This window comes from Arachis ipaensis, chromosome B2 (genome assembly GCF_059453495.1).
Source record: "Arachis ipaensis isolate K30076 ecotype BB chromosome B2, ASM5945349v1, whole genome shotgun sequence".
Classification (NCBI taxonomy): Eukaryota; Viridiplantae; Streptophyta; class Magnoliopsida; order Fabales; family Fabaceae; genus Arachis; species Arachis ipaensis.
The window spans coordinates 111,654,494-111,669,036 of NC_142437.1; the positions used below are offsets into that span (position 1 = coordinate 111,654,494).

At 29.2% G+C, this 14,543-nt stretch overlaps 1 protein-coding gene across 1 annotated transcript; it reads right to left on the reverse strand.

Moving 5' to 3' along the window:
• Positions 1-5,060: 5,060 nt before the first annotated feature.
• Positions 5,061-10,042, reverse strand: LOC107625809 (uncharacterized). The gene is made up of 2 exons (XM_016328533.3): positions 9,814-10,042; positions 5,061-5,533 (listed from the first exon to the last, which is right to left on the reverse strand). Exons 1-2 carry the CDS (start codon positions 9,922-9,924, stop codon positions 5,306-5,308), a joined length of 339 nt encoding a protein of 112 aa, XP_016184019.1. The 5' UTR covers positions 9,925-10,042; the 3' UTR covers positions 5,061-5,305.
• Positions 10,043-14,543: the final 4,501 nt, after the last annotated feature.

A 14,543-nucleotide genomic window follows, 5' to 3' on the forward strand; every position in this document is an offset into this window, starting at 1 on the left:
CATTAAGATTCACAGCTTTTATTATTTTAATCCATTAAATCCAAAATTTACTATATGGGTTCTCGAGATCTAGTTCTAGGCACTATATTGATTTTTGGACCCTTTCCAACGCTGAGTCGGCGAACAGAATGTTGAGCATGTTCTGACTTACCACACTGGACACAGGGCTAAACAATGTCGTTTCATTTTGGCGCTTAAACAAGACAAAAATGAGAAGACGGAAAAGAGTTTATATAATATACAAACGAATTTATGTTCTTTCATTTTCTAAAATGACCTTGTTTTTACTTTATTTAACCACCAAAATAAAATGACATCGCTTAGCCATGTGTTCAACATGGCAAGTCAGAGCCAACCCAGCACTCTATTCTCTGACTTAGCATTTGAAAGGGTTGAGGGACCAATTGGTGCCTAGAGTTGGGTCTTGCGGACCAATATAGTAAATTTTGAATTTGAGGAATTAAAATGGTGAAAATCGTGAATCTCAAATACCACTATAGAAATTTAGTTGTATTGAAACTTACTGTAAAATCGAACTAAAAATTACCGTAAAACCAAACCAAAATTTATAACAACCAATCTAAAAATCGAAAAAACCGTTTTTCGATAAAATCGATCGGTTCGATTTTCGATGAGCTTAATGAAAACCGAATTGAACCAAGGAATAACATGCAGTGTCAATGATTTTACAATTGGTTTATGCTAGATAACCAATGACTTTCTTGAACAATATGAACAACGGATCCTAAAATTGGCCCAATTCAAATAAAACACACTACACTTCAAATTACTCACTTAAATCTTAATATTAGAATAACCATCCGCACACCTAGTGAATTAAACATCCAATATATCCATTGTTCACATTGTTTAATATTTTTATTGTTTACCCATACTTTTTTTTTACAATTTTACCCTTTAACTTAACATCAAAATCCCCAATCTTAAGTGAGTGACTCATTCATGCAAGATGCAACACCTCCCTCCCTCTCTGAAATTCAGAATCTCCCTACCACCCTCCCTCCATTCTTTTCCATAGAGCCTTCTTCCCTCCATCCGTAGCACCTCCCTCCTTCCTCCTCCATACACAGCTTTCTTTCCTCTATCCTTCTCACGCATTCTGCAACGGTGGCGTGTTCCTCGTCGCGCCATCTCGCAAGTCCCAACCATGACAATCTTCTCTGTCATCAAGCACCTCCCCGTCTCCAAGAAACCTTCGCCGTCACTAAGCAGTCCTCTCCGTTGTCAAGAACCCCACACCATTATCAAGCCCTCTCTTGCAACTCAACAATGTCTTTTTCGGAGGCTAGTATATTCACCAATTTTTAGAATGAAATTTGTTATTGTTGTTGGTTCTGAAATTTACTTGTCTTAGTTTATTGTTGTTGCTAGTCTAATTTATTGAGTTAAATTTGTTGCTGATTATGTACTTCACTAGCCCTAATTTATTGTTGTTGCTGGTCTAATTTGTTGAGTTAAATTTGTTGCTGTTGTTGATGATTTTATACTTCACTTGTCCTAATTTGTTGTTGTTGGTCTAATTTATTGTTGTTACTTATTCTATACTTCACTTGCTCTAATTTGTTGATTTAAATTTATTGCTGGTCTAATTGGCTTCGTACTTCTCCAATAATAACTGATTTTGAGGAGCTTATTGGGGAGTTTGAAAATTTTGAATTAGGTATGAAAAAAAAAATTGAAGTTCCTTTCATAAATTATGTGTATTGCTTTATATTTTATAATTTATATTGATTTCTTTATTTTATTTTATAAAAATTGCATCAATAGGAGAAGATGATGATGAATCTGGTGTGGATTCAGATTAATCATGATAACTGATTTTGTTGTTATTTAATTTTAAAGTGTGTTTGTTAGTTTGTAGTTTGATTTTAAGATAGTGTTTCATGTTTGTTAGACATTTCATGTGTTTGTTTTATGTTTAGTTATGTGTGTTTGTTTTATATTTAGTTATTGAGATGGATTAAAATTGTATTAAATTTAAATCTAATGTATTTTTGTTATTTTAAGTTTATTAATTTTTTTAAATCTTATTTTATTATAATTAATGACATGACTAATTAGGATTTAAAAAAAAAAACTGATTGAACCAAATTGCTTTTAGTTCAATTTGATTGGTGTAAAAATGACAAATCGATTGGTTGACATTGAAAGAGAATCGATTAGATCAGTTCGGTTGGTTTTTGCTCTAAAACCGAACCATACCAAACTAATAACACCCCTAATTTCGACATATTAAAAATCTTAAGAAGGCCATGAACTCAAAGCGGGCCAAGCTACGTGAGATTTCCATATGGACATTGTCAAAAAAAAAAAGTTTTAGTGACAAAAAGAAAACATAAGATAATAAAGAAGGTATTGCTCAATAAACAAGTTACCGTCCAAAAAAAGAAACATGAAAGCATTAAACAACCTATCACAGGAAAAAAAAAAAATCTCATTTCAAGGGTGAATGATTTCTTGGTGTCTCATAGTTTGGTACTAATATTAGTAGACAAATAAATTAATGGTTAAATGAAGAAACTATAAATCCAACTGTTTTTAGTTAACACGAATTATGTTTTTATAATTTGACCTTTTAAATTTTGTTAGTTAATTTTTTATAACACATTGAGTCTAATTATGATGTCAAATTAATTTTTATCCATATTTTTCTTTAACAAGCTTACGTAAATTCTATTATGTTGACATTAAATATTTCTTTTGACTTTTCGCTTCATAATAAATATATATTCTTCCAGCACCAAATAACATGTAAAATTATACATATTTTACTTTCAAAGGGGGCATATATCTATTCAGTACACGAATAAGAACAATTTTAGTTAAACTACCAACCTCCAAGACACAAAAATATAAACCGGAACCATAATCGATAAAGCTACTTCTACTTCACAAGAAATTGATATAACTATTAATATATTTTTTTTAATGGAAGAACCATAATCAGGTTTGCCTGAGAAAAAAAAAAGCCCATTACATTCCAAAAAGGAAAGAAAGAAAATGTAGATTGAAGTTAATTTTATATCATAATTATGGTGAATATGTTATAAATAAAATAAATAACAAACACTATTGGGTCAAATTATAAAAAATAACTGTTACTAACTAAGAACCTTAGATTCATATTTCTTTCATGCATCAAGCCATTAATTTATTTGTGTATCAACGTTAGTGCCAAAAGCTGTGTTAGTGTTGCAACTTGCAAGTGTGAGGAATGTTGAAGTTAGTCCCACATCAAAGAAAGTATAGAAGAGTGAGGAATTTATAAGATGAGAGACCCATTAACTTGACACTTTAATGTTTTGAGTTGGATGTGGTGTCTTCTCATCTTATGTTCTCTCGCTTGATTCCTCTCTGAATTCTCCCTTGTTGTTGAGAGATTCCCACGGTTGGCCCAACAAGTGGTATCAGAGCCGATGGTTTTCTCCCCGAATTCAAGCTGAAGCACCAACAAATCGCAAGGATTAAGAAAGGCGAGTTAATATTTAATTTAGTCTTAAATTTGTCATAAATTTTAATTTAGTCTTTTAAGTTTTAATTATTTTTATTTAATTTTTAAATTTTATAAACGTTATTTATATTAGTTTCTGTGATAATTTTTCACACACAAACGTTAATGAAGTAATAAAATAGAGTTAGATACTTCATTAAAATTCATAAAATGATGTTATTTTTATTTTAGTATTTAATTAGCTTAAAAATGACATCATATCACTTGTTTAAAAAGAAAAAGTTTCAATAAATATTATTTATGCGTTATTTTTTGACTATTTGAATGTCAAAATCAGAACGGTGTTGTTTTACAGAATCTAACATGATATTTGACTGTCTACATCAGCATTCTATTAACGATGATGTGTCAAAAATTATTTCAAGGATTAACATGAGTCACATTTGCAAAATTTGAGAACTAAATAAAGATAATTAAAACTCTAAAGACTAAATTAAAACTTACGCGTAAGTTTAGTGACCAAATTAACTATTATATTAATAAAGACTTTATTATTATGCATTGTGTTCAAAGTTCAAACCATGATTTAAATGTTTCTCAAACGGAAGATCCAGAAACATATATATTATAAGTGGTCTTCTACTTATAAAAGAAAAATAAAAAATTATAGTTGATCTTTCTCTCCTAGATTAGCTTGGTTGGAAGAAGTGATATTTTTCTAATTCTTTCATCATCGTCAAGGGAGACCATCACCATCTATATTACAAACATTGAAGAAGACATTTCCAATATTCTGTTTTATATGTTTATTTTAAGAGAGTGACTGCTCGGATTATTATTTGATCCCTTGGCCCCGGAAAATGGACAATAAGCATCATGTTGTTAAATAAGGAAAAGTTTAGGGCAACCATTTTTGTATTTTCTGGCCAGCACTTAACCATTAAAATAAAAGTAAGTGATTTTCCACCATTAGATGTAATCTCATATCATTAAAAACATTATTGATGGCCAATTAATGGTTACAAAACACTAAAATTGCTGGCCCGTAGCATTCCTCGTTAAATAATGATATCACTCACAATTATTTTTATTTATATTTTTTTAAACCAGATGCTCTTGTTAAATAATGAGAGCTAAATTTTAAATATATCAAATATTTTAATGAAAGTCATAATAGTAGTTGGATATTATGAACTAGTTTAACACTTTATTATATTATATTCATCTTTCCTATCTTTTTAGGCATTTTAGCAACACATACATCTAGTAATATTTCCAATTAATAACTAGCATCTTTTTTAGCTAAAATAGCGAAAATTTCTTGAATGATCTGAGAGCAAATAAATATTCTTATCCTGTATTATTTATTTTGTTAGTTTGAAATTAGTTATCATTTTATATTTTTATTAATATTTTTAATTTACTTTTAATGTTGATATAAAAGACAATTAATGAATTAAAGTATTAGTACCGATTTATTTTCAGAGAACCTAATAATAACTCTAAAATAGTTACCTTGAATAAATAACTGAATGAAACTCTGATCAACTTTATTTCTCTAAGCAAAAATCATGTAGTAGTACACCCATTAAAACTTAAAATTGATTAATAATAATAATGAAAGATCAGGGATAAACAATCTTGAGGCTTACTAGCTTGTTATGTTGCTAATCTCAAATTTAATATATATTATCACTTATATTATATTATGTGATTTTTCCAAATTAGTCTCTATTTTTGTTATTGACGATAAAAAAATTTAATGAGAATAATTTGGAAATAACATATAATAAAAGAGTGTCATTATTAATAATATTAATTAAGACAACATAATCACATTTTGGAGTTACTCCTAAATGCTGTTGTGTCAAAGACTTTGAGGAAAAACCTTGTTCTTGGTATGGATAACTTTGATTGCAAAATGGTGCCAATGGTAGCAATAAGCTTCTTCTTCACTTCTTTGTTTATGCCTCCCATTGAAACAATTTCAGCATATGCAGCTGGTTCTTTGTTTCCCTCAAATGTTATTGCCACTGACCCCTTCAATATTACCATCACAAACTACACAATAATAAGTTACAAATTAATCACAATATACACCATATAAATTTTTAGTCATCATGAGTAAATTCTTTTGTAGGAAATTATTTTAGCTCAGAAGTAGTAGTTATAACATTTGTTAATTTAGGCCCATAGCATTGCTAGAAATTTTTTTTAAGTGACCATTTATTTTTTTTAGTAGCAATAAAAAAGGTCAAGATAATTAATCGTTTTATATTTTATCACTAAAAAATTTTAGTGACAATTATATAATTGTCAATAGAGTCTTTTTAATAGCTGCAATAAGTATATAATTACTATTATAACCTATAATAATAATGACAAATATATAACTGTCACACAAATATAAATTAAATAAAATATATAGTAATCGTTGTGTTATTATCACTAAAATTTTGTTATTAAAAATTATTTTGTAATGCAGCTATTACAAGAAAGGAATCTCACCCCTCATTTAGTCAAAATCGATTTTAACAAAAAAAAATGCTATTTTATTTTATTTTATTAACAATTTAATTTACATACTTTCTAAAACTCAGGAATAATTTTTTATACCCTTTTTAAAAATAGTGACTCAATTACTCTCTATTTTATTTTATGAATAAGTATAGGGAGCTAATGACTTAAGCGTACAATGTGTACAATGGAGGTTTAGGAAGTATTAGAAATATGACCATTAGTGTTACATTGTCCTATCATATTACGTTTTTGGAATGAGTGGTTTCATGATATGGTATTAGAGTTCTAGATGTTTATTATCCCTATGTTTATTATCCCTAGTATCTGATTTTATGACATGAGATGTTTATTATCCCTACTATCTGAATGGTTATTCTGGATAGTATGGATGATGTTCATTTTATTTGTGGACAAAAGATTTAGCCCATTGTACACATTGTACGCTTAGGCCATTGGCTCCCTAGCAGTACTCTTATTTTATTTATTTATTTCATATAAAACCGTTACAAACGGTACAATTTTAATTTCTACTCAACTATGCAAAAGCGATAATATGGGCAGACAATAAGAATCACAAAATTGAAGACTAATTTCCTCTTCTAGTCTGAAATCAATTGCAAATTGACTTTGATACTGTCTAATTTCAGTGTATGTGTATGTTCACATCACTGTATTAATTTCAAACAAATAATGGTAGGGTGTGTTAGGTGCCAAGCAAACATTGGTTAATGGCTATTATTAATTTTCAATATAAAGATAAGGTGCTACTGTCCTGTTATGTTCTTCAAGCAAGTGCATCCACTTCTTCCACTCATTCCCATCTTCACGTGTGAATTATGTACAGTTCATGATTTGATGCTACGTCAATTCACATTTTATTTATGATAAAAATTCGAAAGTAAATATAATTTATTTTTTAGTTAATATTTTTAATTATTAATCTAATTTTTTAAATTAATAATTTAATAATATATTTTTAACTTATATTTTTTAGTCATGTTACACTTTATTTATTTATGTTAGTTATATATTTTATTCAATAATAATAGATAAAATGTAAGATAAAGTATTAAATTGGACTCAGACGTAATTTTATTTTGGTCTTTAAAATTTAAAGTGTCCTATTTGAATCCAAAAAAATTTCATTTAGCTTCAATGTAGTCCCACCATGAGGTCAAAGTTAAGTAATTAATAAAATGTCCTACATAATAGTAGTACAAGAACAAAGTTAAGTAATTATCAACTTTAATATTATATTGCTGTCATGTAGGATATTCCGTTAATTATTTAACTTTGACCTCATAGTGGACTATATTAAAGCTAAATGAAACTTTTTTGAATTTAAATAGAATACTTTAAATTTTAAAGACTAAAAAAAGATTACGTCTAAACGTAGGGACTAATTTAGTATTTTTACCCTAAAATATAAGACTATATTGTTTTAAGAATTTAAGTAGTGTTAACTTTTTCAATCAATATTAATTACTTTTTTAAATTTTAAAACTTATCCTTAAATTCTAATATTAAATTTTAATATTAAATTTTGAGTCTCCAAAAAATATAAATAAAATTAATTTTATAATTAAAAATTGACTAATATTAATTAATTAAAATTTAATTTCCTATACTTATTCTTTTAATAACTTATACTCAATTTAAAATTTGATATCAAATATAAGCAAGGTTTACGTCTTATTCGATAATTAATATATAATATCTCATGTTCTACCTATAGTATATATTATTCATGATACTTATTATCTTGTATTGAATTATTCTTTCCCCAATCCATAACCTTTTTGGCTTTTCCCCCTGTTTTATTCTAACGTGCCATTGCTTTGTTATATCTTATTAGCTTTTTTATTAATATAAATAGAAAAAATATTTTAAATTTTGTTATTATTTTAGATGCAGTGTCTATAAAATGAAAATCAGACGTGTTAGAGTCATTTTTGATGCATCATCACAAAATAAAAAAAATACCATTTCTACTTCATCGCCTGCAAAAAATAGAGGAGTTCCATTTCTCCTTCATTGCCCCCGAAATGGAAACCTATATCTCCAATCTAGACACATTGGTGAACTCTCATTCGTTGAAGTGTGTGACAAACACATCAGTGAACAAACACATGTAGGCTTCATGCAATGTTTAAAAGTGTGGATTAAAAATATATTGTTAAATTATTAAATTAAAAAAATTAAGTTAATAATTAAAAATACTAGATTAAAAAAATTGCTAAACTAAAAATATGTTGTAAATTATTTTTAATTTGTATTTTATATTTTAATATATATATATATATATATATATATATATATATAACTAATTTTTTGTATAACTAAATATGGTTATTTTTTATTAATATTAATTAATATTTTAGATTAATATTTTATTTTTATATTATTAAAATTTATGATTTAAAATTTATAATTTAATATTTAAAATTTAGAATTAGTCAAATATGAATTAAAAATAATAAATTTTATTGATATATAAAATTGTTATTTTGAGAAAACTAAATAACAATGTTAAGAACAACTTTTTATTCATTTCCTGTGAAAATAACAAGTTAATGTACATATGTTTTTTATTTAAATGATAAACAAAAACATAATCAACTTTTTTTTTTTTTTAGCAAAGATAGGAGACTCAAACCCGCAACCTCTTAATTGAGTATGGGGAGACTATGCCATTTGAGCTATAACTCATTGGCAAAAACATAATCAATTTAGTCCTTTAAAAAATAAAATTGATATGAAATAGAATTTCATTTTTGCAGGTGATGAAGGAGAAATAGAACTCTATTTCAGGACAATGGAGCAGAAATAACGTCCTCCGATTTTACAGATAACATATTAAAAATGGCTTTGACATGCCTGACTCCATTTTATGGGTACTGCATCTGAAATGATGACAAAATTTGTTTGGCAAAGATTTTATCTAAATTGGCCCGGCTTATTTTAGCAATATTTTTGTATGGTGCGTATTTAAAAAATTAAAATATTTTTTATATTATTTTAATATTTATTTTATAAGAATGAGTAATTTAATATCTAAGTTTTTACATACTCCAACTATATATATAAAATTGTTCCTGTGATCTGATTTCCTTTGCTTTTAATTAACATTTAACAATCTCATAAAGGCACTAAAATATGTCCCACTTTCCTACAAGAAAAGCTTCTAACCTGTCTTCTTTTGTCAAAAGTCTTCTTTTCATTAGTTAAAGCTAAGGTTTATCTGTCACAGGGTTGGTTTAGTACACTTTCATTCAGATCACTGATCCCTCCAAATTCCAAAATAAAACTTTTATTTTATTTAGTGAATCATAAACTAATACAAATATATAAAAAGATATATTTTTTGTTGCACCAAATCTAATGAGAATCTGTAACTACCAAGAGTTACTTACTGTGAACTATACCCTAAACTACAAAACTGAATCAGAAAATGGGAAGAGAGAGATAATTGCAAATTTTCAGAGCAATCAAAAGCTTCTACTTCTGAAAATCATAATAAGGAGAGAAAAAAAAATTGTGGTCCAATTTTATTTACTAAGAATGATAATGAAACATAGCAGAGGATAAAGCTAAAGAGTAGTTGATAGCAATTACATAAAAAAGCTCTCACCAAAAAGAGCAATCAGAAACTGAGTCTATAACCATCAATCAGCAAACAGATGAACAACAAAATTATATTATAAAAAATAATCATTATTTGTGTCAACCCCAGAATTTTATTCCCAAAAATTCAGAAACTTTGGTTGTAAAAGAACAAAAAAACACTGATCAGAGACAAAGAAAGACAGTATATATCATACCTTTTCAGGTTTTCCTATGATTGTGGAAATAGCAGATGTTGCTTCAGAAAAGATTGGATCCAAGTTAATTCCATCTAAGTTAACATTGGTGGAGATGTAAAGGCAAGGCATCTTCTTCCTTTTTCCTTCTTTTCTTTGTGAACCCTTTTTTGAAAGTTATAAACCAAGAACCAGGATATTGCAAGTTCTAATTTAATGCTATTGCTACCCTATCTTGTATTCTTATTCTTATATATATATATATATATATTAGTTTAGTTTGAAAACAATAAAAGTGGTCCAATATTATTTAGTAGTTTCTTGCATTTCATGTATATATATATATATAAATTTAAGTTCTTGGTAATTCATCATGCCATATATAAAAATATTCTGTTATTAGCAATGAATATACTTTTTCAAGTACTTTATGGGCACTAAATATATTTTTATTTATTTAAATGATCATATAGGAAGTTTATTTTATTGACTTTGTCTAGTCTACCATTCATTAATTTAGTCAATTGTGATAGGAAGCTTTTATTTATCATTTTCCAATTGAATCACATGAGATTTAAGACAGTGGTGATTTGGAGCCATTCAATGCTGCCGTTGTTATAAGAGGAGGATCCAGAAGAGATTTTATTTTTGTTTAAGTTTCAATTTTTATTTTTACTATATATAATACAAAATAATTTTGTCAACTATATTATGTATACGTAGAAAATCAGTTATGATCCATATATATAGAATATATATTAAAAGAAAAATGTTCAAAAGATTATCAGAATTTATTATTTTTTGTTATCACTTTTAGTTATTAACTCAATTTTTTTAGTATAGTAATTTAGCAACATATTTTTATCTCATATTTTTAAATATTGATGGTTAATTGCTAACAAAAACAATAAATTTTGCTAGTATTTTTTGTATTAAAATAAAAAATACATATTAAAAATGAGTTAAACAATATATTTATTTATATACAAATATAAAAATATTTGATAACAAAAAAATATTAACTAAAAATAGACCAAACTTATCTTATTTAATATTTATTAATTGTTAACAATTAATAAATGTTGAGTTAAAAAATTAACTAAATTAATTAATGATGATAAACATTAATTTATTGAAAAAATTAACTAATTAGTTTTGATTATTTTGGTTGAAGTGATGCAAGCCAAAAATTTAATACTCAGCTGCAGCCCAAACTGAATGAAAACAAAAACAAAGCTGGTGGGCTGATAATACAAACGAAGCCCAAAAGGAAACAAAGCTACGAAATCAAAACGGGCCAAATGAAATGATCCGATCCAAGCCCGATAGCAAACAATTCCCTCTCACTTGCTTTCACCAAATCAACATTCACTTTTCCTCTTGGTCAGAAATCACAGAAGAAAGAGAGAGAGCTTCTTCCCTAAGTTATTCACCAAAGAAGCAAGAAAGAGAAGATTAAGCAAATGGTAGAAGTCTAATCACCCACATCAATCTGTATCAAGAAGAAGTCAGAAGCTAAAGGTGATTTTATTTCCTTCTACATGCATCTCATTTTCTTCTCTTCATCTTCAATTCTCTGCCAAGTCCATATTGGGATACATGTAAAAGATGTTGTCTGTTCTTCACTGCTGTGCATCTATGGTCACAAGTGAGTCTTGGGGACCAAGTAGCTTCTCAATGGCCAAGATCTGGGATTACCATTGAGGATATCTATTTTATGCTTTCCTATGATTTTCGGTCAACAAGAGAAGGTCATAATAAAAGTTTCTATTCTGAGGATTAATGGAAAAAAAGTGAGATGGTAGGTTGGTGACGCACAAGGCTCAAGAAGTTGACCTAAGGAGAACAATCCAGCAACATGCAAGGAGATAAAAGAAGATTTTTCTTCATTCAGAAGACAAGGAGAGATAACCAATGTTCTTGAGGTGTATGTTCTGAGAAGAGCTCTCTGAAGAAGTTCATTTACTTGGACAATGCTTTCTTTCAAAGGAGCATTCCGCCAAAAATGAAGAACTGAATCAGAGACATGCAAATCTGGTTTATCACATAGCAAAGAGGCTGTTGAAGAGTCAATCTCCTTCATGTTTTATAGATTGTAATTTACTTTTCAATGTTTATCCTTCTGTAATTTTTTGAGTGAAAAGGCATATAGAGAGGTCTCAAGTAAAAGCCAATGAGTGGAAAGAGGTTGAGTGAAACACTTGAGAGAAAAGTCTAGAGTTATTTCAGATTTCTTTAGGTAAGTCTGTGTCTTGTTTCTTGTACTTGTGAGGTATCCCTTTCTTAGTTGGGTTAGCACTAAGAGTGAAGAGTTAGATATTAGTATATCCAATGTCAAGTTAGGTTAGAACTTGAGTGTGAAAGGATTGTGTCAATCCTGTGGAATTGGTGTGTGTAATACTTTAACTATAGTGGAAATTTCACCACTGTTGTGGTGGAGACTGGATGTAGGTTACATAGTACAAGGCAACCGAACCAGGATACATGATGGTGTTAACTTTTCTCTTCTCTGCTCTGTCCTATTTTCTGATATTCATGAGACAAAATGAAATTGTCTCATAAATTTTTCGCTGCTGAGTTCAAACAGATTTAAAGAGCAAATCAGTTTTAAAGGGTTAAGTTTATTAACACAAAAGAAGGTCATAGATTCAACCCCCCTTCTCTAAGCCTTCTACAACCTTCAATTGGTATCAGAGCTAAGGTCTCAAGAATCAAGCTTCACCGCTTGGAGTAAAGATCCAATGGCGAACAACTTGGGTACAACCACAGTCGCCTACACCTCACTGAAGGCCAGTCAAACAACCGGCCTCCTTTCTTCAACAGAAAGAACTATACCTACTAGAAAGAGAGGATGAGGATCTTCATCCAATCCATTGACTACAACATTTGGAAGATTGTTGTAAGCGGTCCCAAGATCCCAACAAAAATAAGTGCTGATGGAGTGGTGACTCCAAAAGAAGAAGCTGAGTGGAATGAAGATGATAAGAAGAAGATGGAGCAGAATGCTAAAGCCATCAACCTTCTTCACTGTGCTATCAGCTTTGAAGAGTACCGAAAGGTGTCTAGATGTAAGACAGCCAAAGAAATCTGGGAGAAACTCTAGGTTATACACGAAGGCACTAAACAGGTCAAATAAACGAGGATTGATATGCTGCGAAAAGAGTACGAGATGTTTAATATGAAGGATGGAGAAAGCATTGATGAAGTGTTTGAGAGATTCTCAATCATAATCAACAACCTTGATGCTATGGGTACAAACTACTCAGAATAAACCCTAGTGAGAAAACTCTTTAGAAGCCTTACAAAAGAATGGGAAACCACTACCACTGTCCTAACCGAGAGCAATAACCTAAGCCCTATAACCTATGATGAGTTGAGAGGAAAACTCCTTGCCTATGAAACCACACACACAAACCCGGACTCAAAGATAAAGGGAATAGCCCTCAAGTCAAAAATAGAATCAAAAGAGAGTGAGTCTAGTGATGGTATTTCGGATGATGAGCTTATGCTTTTTGCTAGGAGATTTAGAAGGGTGATGAAGAACAAGGGCAAGTACAAGGGCTCAAACTCAAAGGAACAAAAGATGGACTTGAGAAAAGTGACGTGTCATCATTGCAAGGAGGCTGGACACTTCAAGCTAAACTGTCCAAAGCTCAAGAAGGAGGACAAATGAAAGAAAGAAAAGAAGAGAGTGCTCATGGCAGTTTGGAAGGATCTTGAGAACGACTCCAATGAGGAAGAAGATTCTGAAGGTGAAGATAAAGACTGTTTTATGGCTGGAAACAATAATCTTGATGAGATAAATTTCTATGATTTGTCCATAGATGATCTACATGCTATTATTGATGATCTTACTCTAAACACCTCATAACTACTAGATAAGTATAATAAATGCAGATCTAAAAAAGATGTGTTAAAAGTTGAAAATAATTTTTTTAAAAAAAAAGTGAAGGAAACTGAATGTGCTTTGGACATTATTGAAGAAAATAGATTTCTAAAATCTGAACTTGAAAAATTAAAAGGAAAGCACATTGTGGATCCTTCTCAAGAGTTAATTGTTGAAAATAAAAGATTAAATGATATGATTAAAAGGCTGAATGGTGACTTAGCAAAATTTACTCAAAGTTCTAGTAACTTGGACAAATTACTTGCAAGCCAAAGACCATTGTTTGAAAAATCTGGTTTAGGATACATAACCAAGGAAAGTGCAGTTTTTAATGATTCCTCTATGAAATTTGTGGCCTCTTCATCAAATACTAAATCCACATCCAACAAATCTGGTATTGGATATGTTCCTACACTTGAGGAAAAATTTGATGAAGTTTACACAAGTGAAACTGAACCTTCACCAAGAATTGAACCTACTTCAAATAGGTCAGGTCTGGGGTACATTTCGAAAAATGAGGCTGCCTTCAAGAAACCACCATTTTACAATAAAACCTCATATTCGAAAAGTCCAAAAGTTTTCAAAAATTCTGGTAAAAATGCATTTGCAAAGAGGAACAATTATAACAAAAACCAGTTTGTCAAAAGAAATGCACCTCTTCCAAAAACCGAAAATTTCAACTCTTTAATCATTTCCAGCAAAATAACTCACCTCAATTTTAGCGATATGCATCAGAAAATCATTGTTTTAATTGCAAAAAATTTGGTCACTCATATGCACAATGTTTCATTGAAAAGAGAGTTGTGGGAAACCAAATTTACAATGTTGTTTGTGATTTCAATGCACTTGGACAACCAAGATGGAT